The 11,393-nt window shown below is 40.8% G+C and overlaps 1 protein-coding gene across 1 annotated transcript in view; it reads right to left on the bottom strand.

The window, feature by feature from the left end:
* The window catches only part of LOC107680428 (copine-5-like), a 166,138-nt gene that overhangs the window by 113,182 nt on the left and 41,563 nt on the right, over positions 1–11,393 (bottom strand). The window contains exon 2 of the mRNA XM_016476313.1: positions 9,825–9,865. Coding sequence (XP_016331799.1) covers positions 9,825–9,865 — 41 coding nt within the window. The remainder of the gene's footprint in view (positions 1–9,824; positions 9,866–11,393) is intronic.

The raw sequence follows: 11,393 nt of genomic DNA, 5'->3' as shown, positions 1-11,393 counted from the left end.
GATATGCAAACAACAGTATATCACAATAACTTATACGCCTAATTACATAACGCAATCTTTTTCATGGATTTAAATCAGCCTACCTCCTTTTACTTGACTCAGTGGGACACCTGACAGTCCTTGGTTTCCACAATCTTTTTTAGGTCTGGCTTGTATTCAGTTGTGGCTACTCGTAGTAACTCTTTCACATGTGTGTCAGTAAGAACAGAGCGATGCTTTGATTTCACTTGTTTTAGTGTCGAAAAAAGTGATTCACAGATGTAAGTTGACCCAAACATTGACAGTAGTTTGAGTGCAGCCCGTTTGACATTGGGATATCTCTCAACCGGCACGATCTTCCAAAACTCCACGGTTCCTTCCCTCAGAACACTTTTAAGTCTGTCATCCTCAGAAAGTTCGATCATTTCAAGCTGAGATGCTGCTTCATCTTCCACTAAAGGGGCTTTTAAACAGTCTGATTCAGCAGTGAACGGGTTGATCAGAAATGTAATCTGTGGTCTTTTTTGCCGTAGGTTGGAGAATCTGTCCTCAAAACTTTGCTCAAGATTTTCAAGCAGTGTTACATACCGTGCAGTACTCCCTTTTACAACCTCTGCTGCTTGTCCACTTGCCTTCAACAAGGACGGAAAATGTGTGAAGTCTCTCTTTTGTAGATGTGTCTTGAACAGCTTGAGTTTGTTGATAAATGTGAAAACACTCTGCACCAGGTCAGGCAGCATCTTTAACTTCCCTTGCAGATCCACATTCAGTCCATTTAGATAATGCAGCATGTCGACTAAAAAAGCCAAATCTGAAATCCACTGGGGATCATGTAGCTCAGGATAGTCCCTATGTTTCTCTGCAAGGAACAGCTTCACTGGATTCAAAAGCTCAAAGAAACGAGAAACCACATTACCTCTTGAAAGCCATCTCACAGCGCAGTGAAGAAGCAGATCACATGGAAGATCTTCATCAAGTTCATCAATGAGATTTTTGAACTGTCTGTGATTGAGAGCATGTGTGCGTATAAAATTGACAATTTCCAGCACAGGTTTCATGATGTGGTCTAAGTTCAGCTTTTTAGACACCAAGTGCTCTTGATGGATAATACAGTGAAATGTCCAAAATTCTGGAAAACGATCATCAGCTTTACACAGCCCTATAAGACCTTTCTCAGATCCCAACATGGCTGGAGCTCCGTCCGTGGCTATTGCTGTTAGTTTTGACAACTGCAGATTTGCTTTCTCAACAACAGCCATCAGTGTCTCTTTCAGATCGATGCCACGAGTTCTGTCTTTCAGCGGCACAATGTCAAGCAGCTCTTCCTTAATTGTGCAGTCTTCTGACACAAACCGTACAAATATTGCCAATTGTGGCTTGTCTTGAACATCGCAAGATTCATCCAACGCAATGCTGAAATACCGGCACTTCTGAAGATCTGATAATAAATGTGTTTCTACTGAATTGTCAATGTCCGATATTCTCTGTTCAACAGTGTGCCGTGACAGTTGAAGGTCCTTTACTGAACGTTTCAAATTTTCATTTTCGGGACAAAGAATAGCAACAGCATCACTGAGGCACTTTTTAACAAATTCCCCTTCAAGGTATGGCTTTTTTGCACGAGCAATGTTCCATGCTAGCTGATATGACGCTAATGTGACCTTCTCTGAATGCTTGGTAAATTTTCGGAAAAGCTGAGTTTGCTTTTCTGACTGACATTTCAGTGTCTTTACCTTGTGCTTGCGAAGTTCACTGCCTTTGGGAAATTCCCGGGCTACGGTAGAATGGAGTGAGGTGAAATGGCGCTCAAGATTTGAAGCCTTAAAATGCGACAACGAAGTCTGGCATATCAAGCAGAATGGCTTTCCATTTCTTTCAACAAAAAAATATAAATCCTCCCATTCAGATAAAAATGTTCTGTGCTCATCTTCGTATTTACGCTTAGCTGTACGCTTCCCTGACTCTGCCATGACGATTGATACTAACGAACTTCACGTCAATCGTGTCAACTGGCTAACGTATGTTAAATCGCGTGAGAGGTTGTGTAAAAAAAAGAAAAGAGAAAAGAAATAATAATACATATTGAAAATCCAAATTAAATTCGGCAAATGCATTTAAATCCTTTATTACATATTGCAAAATTATGTTTTGACATTTTAAAAATAAATTGGGATTGTAAACACAGAACATGTGGATAGATTGAAGAGCCGCACAAGAGCAGTGAAAGAGCCGCAAGCGGCTCGCGAGCCGCGGGTTCGCCACCCCTGCACTATAACAATAGCACACACACTCTCTCACCGCTGATGATTTGCATAGCCTATGACATTTTCTAGTTTCCGTGTTTCTGCCCGTGTTTCCTTGTCTTGCCTTTGTGTTTTTGTATCTTGGACAGTTTACCTGGTTTTTTGATTGTTTTCTGCCTGCCCCGACCTTGGACTGTTCTGTGGATTACTCTTTTGCCTGTGCCTTGGATATTGCTGTTTGTTGTTTCTGGACCCTGCCTGTTTTGACCACGCTCTCTTTAAATAAAGCCTGCAAGTGGATTCCCACACCGTTGTCATGCCTCCTTCATTACAGAATCATCGGCCATACCCAGATCCAGCGTTTTTTTGAGTGTTCCAGGCCAACCATGGACCCAGTTGGCCAGCTACTGAGACTTTGTCAAGGAGACTCTTCAATTGAGGAGCACGTTCATCAGTTCTGTGAGTTGTCCTATCGAGTGAAATTTGACTATATTGCTTTGAAAGACATTTTTCTTTTCGGACTTAATAAGTCAGTGAAATCATGGTTACCTGAAGGGAAAGTCAATTGTACATTGAGAGACTTTATGGGCTATGCACTTTTGCTGACCGGTTCCTTATTCACTGTGGGAGAAGCAGAGGATTTTAAAATCCCTGCACCAGAAACTCTTCTTAAGATGGCTGCCAGCCCAGAGACTACCCACAAAATTGCCGCCATTCCTGCGTCTCGTCCCATCATGGCCACCGTTCCAGAGTCTCGTCCCATCGAGGCCGCCGCTCCAGTCTCGTCTCACCATGGCCGTCATTCCAGAGGCTCGTCCCGTCACAGCTGTCATCTCAGAGTCAAGCCAAGTCACAGCTGATCTTTCTGAGTCACGTCAAGTTACAGCTGATCTTCCTGAGTCACGTCAAGTTACAGTTGATCTTCCTGAGTCACGTCACAGCTGATCGTCCAGAGTCACGTCACATCACAGCTGATCGTCCAGAGACACATCACGTCACAGCTGATTGTCCAGAGTCACATCACTTCATAGCTGGTTTTCCAGAGCCTTGTCATGTCCCGTCTGTTGTACCCAGGTCTTCCAGGTTAGTTCTAAGGTATCCCAGACTGGCATCCAGTGTGGAGGATCCACCACAGGATCCACCGCTGATCCCTACTGATACTGATGATAGTAGGGATCTGCTATCCCTCAACCAATGCCCTCAAGCGACACAGTTCATACACTTTCAAGTTTACCGGCCACTACTCACCCCAGATCCCCAGGCACAGCACCTTCAATCTCTGAGATAGTCGATGTAATCTGTCCTACCAGTTATGGCTATGGCCATTCTGTGTGTTTGAGCCGCACACACCACCGTAGTTTCCCCAGAGGTTGCAGCTTCCACTGCAGAACCTCCCGAAGTGGTGGCGCCCACTCCAGTCCTCGAGTTTAGCCCAGAGAGGGCTCCTGTTCCCGAGTTTAGCTCAGAGAGGGCTCTTGATCCCGAGTTTGGCCCAGAGAGGGTGCCTGTTCCAGATCAGATTCCAGAGCAGGCTCCAGCCCCTGACCAATGTCCAGTGCAGGCTCCAGCCCCCGAGTTCAGTCTAGTCACCGCTTTCACCCTAGAGCTCAGCCGGGATCCAGCTCTAGTCCATGAATCCGTTCCAGAGTTCACTCTAGTCCTAGAGCCCTTTCCTGTCCCTGAATCCGTTCCAGTTTCCCCTAAGGTGGCAACTTCTGTTGCAGAACCTTTCACAGTGGAGGTATCCTCTCCAGCTCCTTCCAAGACCATAGCAGCACTCTCCACCGAGCTCTCGGTGTTCCCCGTCACCTCTGTTTCTACCACGGACACTAGTTTTGAACTCTCCCTGTTTCCCGATGCCTCTGTTATGGCCACAAGTGTTGTCTCTGAACTCTCTGTGTTTGTTGTAGCTCCAATTGCTACTGCTGCAGAACCTCAAGAGGTGGCGGGGGTGTTCGCTTCAGCTCCTCTTAAGACAGGGGTGCCCACTAATGAACTCCTTGTCTGTCCTGACGAGGTCATGGAGACCGTCAGTAAATCCCCTGTCAAACCAGTCTTGACCCTAGAAGCCAATCATGAATTCTCAGCCCTGCCTGTTACAGTAGCTAGAACTGTCTCTGAATTCACTCATCACCCTGCCATGGCCAATAATGCCAATCCCAAACTCCCTGACTGTACTGTCATGATTAAGGAGACTGCCTATGAACTCTCTGTCTGCCCTGTCATGGCTAAGGAGGCCGTCTGTAAACTCTCTGCCTTTCCTGTCACGGCCATGGAGGCCATCTGTGATCTCTCTCCCTGTCCTGTTATGGCTAAGAAGGCCGTTTCTGACCGATGACCAATGGCCGATGAGGTCATTGTTAACCTCTCTGTGCTCTTATTTCTAGTCCAGCCTGATCTGCCGTGTTGGTTCCCTGCACCATCAGCTCCACTGAAGTGGTCCTCCGTCCCATCTGCTCCGTTCTGGGAGTCTTCGGTCCCGTCTGCTCTGCTGTGGTGGTTATCTGCTCCGCCGTGGGGGTCTTCGGTCCCAACTACTCTGCTGTGGTGGTCATCTACTCTGCTGTGGGGGTCTTCGATCCCATCTGGTGGACTTCTGCTCAGCCTGGTCCATCTGCTCCGCTGTGGTGGTCTTCTACCCTGCACTGGTGGTCATCTGCTCTGTCCTGGTTGTCTTTGGCTCCACCTGCTCCATTCTGGTGCTCCTTAGCTCAATCCTGGTGGTCTTCTGCTCTACCCTGGTGGTCTTCAGCTCCACTTTGGTGGTCTTCAGCTCCGCCCTAGTTGGCTTCTGCTCCGCCTGCTCCACCCTGGCTTCTGGCTCTGCCTTGGCTCTCTGCTCTGCTGGCTCTGCCTCAGTCACCTGTTCCTTCCCTTCCTCATGGACCTGGCCATCCATCCCTCACTCTGTTCTGCCTCTGCTCCACCTCCCTCCTGGACTTTAGTCTATTTTGTTTGGAGCGTCTGGAAGCCGCTTGGTGGGGGGCTCTGTCACGATCTCTAGCTGGAGTGCCCGTAAGCTTCTCTAGAGGGCACTCCATTCCAGATTCTTGCCACTTTACCCCGGACTCCATTTCCCATAATCTCTTGCACGGACTCATCAGCACTCACCAATTGCAGTCACCTGTCTCATCACCTCATCAGTAACACACTATAAGAATGGCACACACACACTCTCACCGCTGATGATTTGCATAGCCTATGACGTTTTCTAGTTTCCGTGTTTCTGCCCATGTTTTCTTGTTTTGCCTTGCCTTTGTGTTTTTGTATCTTGGACTGTTTACCTGGTTTTCTGATTGTTTTCTGCCTGCCCCGACCTTGGACTGTTCTGTGGATTACTCGTTTTGCCTGTGCCTCGAATATTACTGTTTGCTGTTTCTGGACCCTGCCTGTTTTGACCACGCTCTCTTTAAATAAAGCCTGCAAGTGGATCCCCACTCCGTTGTCATGCCTCCTTCGTTACAGAGATATTGTGACAAATAATGTTTAGTGAAGTTCACACATTAACAGAAAACAGCACAGACTAAAAGACTGATATTGAGATTCAAGAATCCATATGATTATCAATTAAAAAAGAGAAATATTTTTTTAATCCAGCACTAGTGTCCACATAGCTGACATGTATACCTCTTGTAGTTTATCCACAATGTGTGAAAGAAATTGACATAAATAAACGTCAATATTTGAAACCATTTCAACCGAAACCAAAAACCACTGTTCCGTTGGAATATTTCTGTTTGCCAAAATTTAGATGCGTCCCTACAGTACTTTCAAAAGTTACTATGTAAACTTTAGGTGCTAATATGCAAAAATGTTAATATACTTTTAAAATAATATGTACTTTTCAAAGTACTAAGATGTATATGAATGTACTATTTAGGGGTAAATACGGTACAAAAATGTACCTTTCAGCTTTTGTACCTTAGTGACCTGCCCCAGTGAAAGCTTTGTTTTTTTTTTGTTTTTTGAGAGTTTAATGTTTGCATACATGCAAAAATATACTGTAATTGCATTATAAACTATACTTTAATAATAAAATAGTGAACTTCTCAAAAAACACATTCCAAATCCAAAACTTTATGATAGTTATGTGTGACAAACAGTCTAAAAATGGTCATTATTTACTGAAAATCATCAATCTGCATGAGTCCATTCAAATATACCGCTTTAAAATCCAACACATCAGTGACGTCATTAATGAACAATAGGGATGTGAAATATAACTGTTTCACAAATGATTCTATTAAATTTGAGGAATTTGGAAGTATTTGGAAATCAAAAGTGGAATTCTGTTGTCAAATGCTGCGATCATTTCAAAAACAAGCAAACATAAAAAAAATGTGGTAACATTCATTTCTTTTTCTATTCATTTCTATTTTTATATAACTGATGACAAAATTCATAACGTGTATGTTTATGACACCTTCATGTTAATCCATATTTATGTTCATTATGTAGTCATTATGATTTCAGTACTGTAAGGGAAACAGGTCAATTTAGCTCAAAGGGAATCATTCTTTCATTTGTCTCATGACTTGTTCCATGTCGTCTGATGGTAAGCTGTCTTGTTCTTGTGCATACTCAGCACTGTGCATGTCTGAGTGGTGCTGAGGTGGGTTTTGTTGTCGCTTACCCACACGAGTTGCTCTTGGATGAGTCAGGCGATTACCTTTGGATGTCTGGTTAGGTTTCCAGTTGTTCTTATCTTTTGGGTTTCTTGAGAAGCGTGGCTGTTCCCATGGATTTTTCCAGCGGCTGGGCTGAAAGCTGTCGTGGACATGAGTGTCACTTTCTCTGTGCTCTTGATGGAAGACTCTGGTGTTGTGATGCCACTGGGTGTCGTCCAGTGCAAGGCTTGAGTCTTTGGTGACAGCGTTCAAGAGTGTGGATGTTTTGTTATCTTCAAGGTCAGGTTCGTTGTGTGCACCAAAGTAGGCTTGTCGGACTCGGTTTTAGTAAGCTTGTGGAACCTCTTGTCGACCTTGTTTGATCTCCAAGGCAGTTAACAGTCCATGTTCAGACTCGGGGTCTGTAAACTCTTTAATCAGGACCTCGCAAAGTAGCTGGTAGCTTGACTTTGTTTGAGTGGGCTGTCGATCTAGGAAGTTTCGTACCTCAGGACTTGACGTGGTTCTTAGGAGGTATAACCTGTCTCTGTCAGTCAAATGAGTTCTCATTTCCAGATGAAATTCGATATCTTGCAGGTTCATAAATCAAAATGTTATCTCATCAGGCACATGGTCCGAGTTTTAACGCTCTTGCGGAGTATACTTTTGGACATGATTTCTATAACAAGAATATGATACATTTGACAAAGAATTGATTGGAAGAAACGTTTCCAGCAAGAAGATTCAAACACACATATACTAAACATGAACATGATCCTATAAACTATTCAATAGTTATTCAAAATACATACATACATAAATGTTTAAGACCTGATAGACACACAATAGTGCTAGGATCTGATTTATGAACATCCTGTTGTCTTGGGCCTCTGTGGAATTCGGCTCCTCATGTTTCAACCATGTTTGGACCAAATCTTAGATTGTCTGATTCGGTCTGATATCCTACAGTACATACTTAAACATTTGTCTTCTGTGTTTCACTGAAGAAAGAAAATCATATGGGTTTGAGCCAATGTGCCTCCTTTATCAATCTAACGTAGAAACGAGTGTAGATCTGTGTGCAGAAATCATCTTACGACAGGGTTCACATGTGATTCATGAAAAATTTGTATGCTGCTAATGCGAATGATCGTACATTGATAAATGTGGCGGCTGAAAACAATTGTCATGCCCATAAAAATACCCCGGTTTAGAAGCTTTGTCCCTAGAGTTTACGACACGGAGAAACATAACCCGGCTAAATTGAGGAAGTAATCTCATAAAAGAGAAATTGATCTTACTCCAAAAAGAGCCATTGAACTTGCAAACAATTACATTAATTTATATGTATATTAAATATTTCAATTTTTCCATGTAACATTTGGTTGCTAAACTATAATTCATTATGCAAACAAGGCTTTGTACTACACTCGTGTTCCATAAATCCGCGTAAAACTATGAGGGGCCGTATAGGCCATAATTATTGAAAAGCCTCTTACAAACACTAGTGAAACGAAAAACATTGATAAACCTTAGTGAAATTCATTCATATGCATTACTGAAAAACCTCTTACAAACACTAGTGAAACGAAAAACATTGATCAACCTTAGTGAAATTCATTCATACGCATTACTGATGCATATGAATGAATTTCACTAAGGTTGATCAATGTTTTTAATTTCACTAGTGTTTGTAAGAGGTTTTCAGTAATGCGTATGAATGAATTTCACTAAGGTTGATCAATGTTTTTAATTTCACTAGTGTTTGTAAGAGGTTTTCAGTAATGCGTATGAATGAATTTCACTAAGGTTTATCAATGTTTTTCATTTCACTAGTGTTTGTAAGAGGTTTTCAGTAATGCATATGAATGAATTTCACTAAGGTTTATCAACGTTTTTCGTTTCACTAGTGTTTGTAAGAGGCTTTTCAATAATTATGAAAACATAATATAAAACATCATCATTCATGTGCGCAAAAATGTTTTTGTTTGGGTGCTGCACGCTGATTTTACAGCAGACCTTTTAAATTGAGGAGTGCAAATTTTACATTTGGTTGATTGCATTTTAGTTTGATTATGAATGGCTGAAATGTACAGTTAGGAATGTTAGAGCTGATATGTTGTGTGTGTGCGTGAGGTGCCTGCACGATCAGTTGGATTTAATAAAGATATAAAGAAAACAAATGAAATGCATTAAGAGTATCACAAAAAAGAGCGTAGCCTATACTTGTCGCAGTTTTTTTTCTTTTGTTAATCTGTTAATTATTTAAGATAAATATATTTTGTGTAGTCCTATTTATTTTATTCATTTTATATCCTTAATTTCTGCTTTTCTCCATTCACAGAAGTGTTCTAATCTTACTGGTTAATGATCGACTAATGAGCGTTGGTTGTCGGTCAGAAAAATTATCTAAATGCTGTTATTATACAATACTCTGCCAGATTTACTATGCTGCATGCAAGTTCAGGCTAGCTGAAATACTTGCGTACACGAACTGAGACCTGGCGTGAGATTTGATCATAGCCACCCCTCACATCCATATTGATAAATACCAAGTTTTGCATGGAAACGACGGTACGCCCAGTTTTCGGTCGTACGCTCATTTCATAAATGAACAATTTCTTTATTATAACTCCCTCTCTACCACTCTAGCAGATGAGAAGTAAAGAGATATTTCTTTCAGAGAGGAGAGAGATCCACTTAGTGAAACTCTTTCTTTTCTCCCTATTTTTCAGCTCAATCTGTCTTTTCTCTTCAAAGGGTCTCTATGAAACTTGCTGCCATTGCGCATTTGAGTTCATGTTTCATTCAGGTTCGTTGGAGTCATGCAGAGCGATGTAGATGAGAAGAACTCTTCAGAATCACACTGATGTTTGATGAGAGGCGAAAGACAAGAGATTGCAGAGAAAACGAGTGGGGGTCGCTAATTAATGCAGAACGGGTATAAAATGAAGAGACGCAAAGCTCAGTTTCATCTTCCATTGGCTGTACTCACATGGATCAGATTTGGAGAACGTGTCTCTGTCTAAAAGATTCCTGGGGAGAAAAAAAAACAAAACATGATCAGTATAATTCTGACAGCATGATTAAACGCTATCAGTGACACATTGACATATGAAGCTTTACTGAAGAGGCTTTTTGACAATTTCATTGAACTGGCTTATTAGAATTCCACAAAAGTAGATATCAGGATAAAGGTTCAAGATGACATCCAAAAATGTTGACTGTAGGCTGCCTCAAAAATACTAAAGGGCTTCTCACGTTTAAACCCCGGCATAAGTAACATCACATTTGTCATTTTAACTACTGTAGCAGGGTTATGGCTGCTCAGAAACATTATTTCATTTTCAACAAATAAACAATCAAAAATAAACAATAAAAAATGTCACAATGTGATGGCAAATGCTTCATTATATTTTCTTCTGATTTGTAATGTTTTCAGAACAGATGAGCAATTATTAAAAAATTATTAAATGACGTACTAAAATTACTAAAAATTACTAATTTACTAAAACTACTACATTTTTGGTAAATTTACACTTGATATTTACAATGGTTTTAGCAATAGTTGTGAGGACATACACTAAAAATCACACGATCCATGACAAAATTACTCATATTAACCATCATATGTACATTTGGCTTACTGCCATATTAAAGTGCCCTTCATGAAGATATTTACTTTGATTTGCACATGTTTTTGGACATGTACCATATTGCTTTAGATATACCATGATAGTACCATGGAATTATTTTAATCATATTAGTGTACCCTGTAAATACCATATGAAAATAGTCAAGTACCAGCTTTTTTTTTTATCAAGGTACAACAGAATTATCTGTTACTTAGACTATACCGTGGTCTCATGGTAACCTTCACAAAAGTTTTTCTGTTTTAATGTAATATTAATTCATCCAAATATTGAAGAATGTCATTGAAGAAGGTGTTTGCTCTCTGTCAGTTTTTTTTTCCCCCCAAAATAAAAATTTTATTGTCTGTGGAGAAAGTTAAAGAGACAGTTCTTCCAGAAATTAAAATACTGTATGTTCAATCTTTAATCACACTCATGTCATTCGGAATGACTTTATTTTTTGTGAAACACAAAAGTAGATATTTTGACAAATGTTCCTGCTGCATAAAAGTAGTTAAGATGACTAGTGCTTTATAGACCACAATTTAGCTTGGACATTTTCCTATTTCTTTTATGTTCCAAATAAAGTTCAAAGACCATTGAAAATTATTTTACCGAAAATTCACACTGAAAGTGATAAATAAAACATCAAATTGTTCTAACAAAAATGTGACTTCTTTCACAAAAATGTGAAAGAAAAAAACAAAAGAAAGAAAGAAAAAAGCAAATGTTTCAGTCCATCTTGTACTTCAGTACTAAAAACATAAACATTAGTCAACAACATTAGTACAGGGGCCGTTCTTCGTACGTCGCTAACTCAGTTAGTTGGATTTGATTGTTGATGATTTGGCATGATCTTGGATTATTTGGTTCTTCGAAGCTCATCCTGGACTTGCTGTCATAGCAACAGGTCCGTAAACTTAAACCTGCCC

Source organism: Sinocyclocheilus anshuiensis, unplaced genomic scaffold (assembly GCF_001515605.1).
Source record: "Sinocyclocheilus anshuiensis isolate Anshui unplaced genomic scaffold, SAMN03320099.WGS_v1.1 scaffold792, whole genome shotgun sequence".
Taxonomy (NCBI): domain Eukaryota; kingdom Metazoa; phylum Chordata; class Actinopteri; order Cypriniformes; family Cyprinidae; genus Sinocyclocheilus; species Sinocyclocheilus anshuiensis.
Note: the sequence above shows the minus strand (reverse complement) of the source record. Positions and strands in the feature narration are given on the sequence as shown.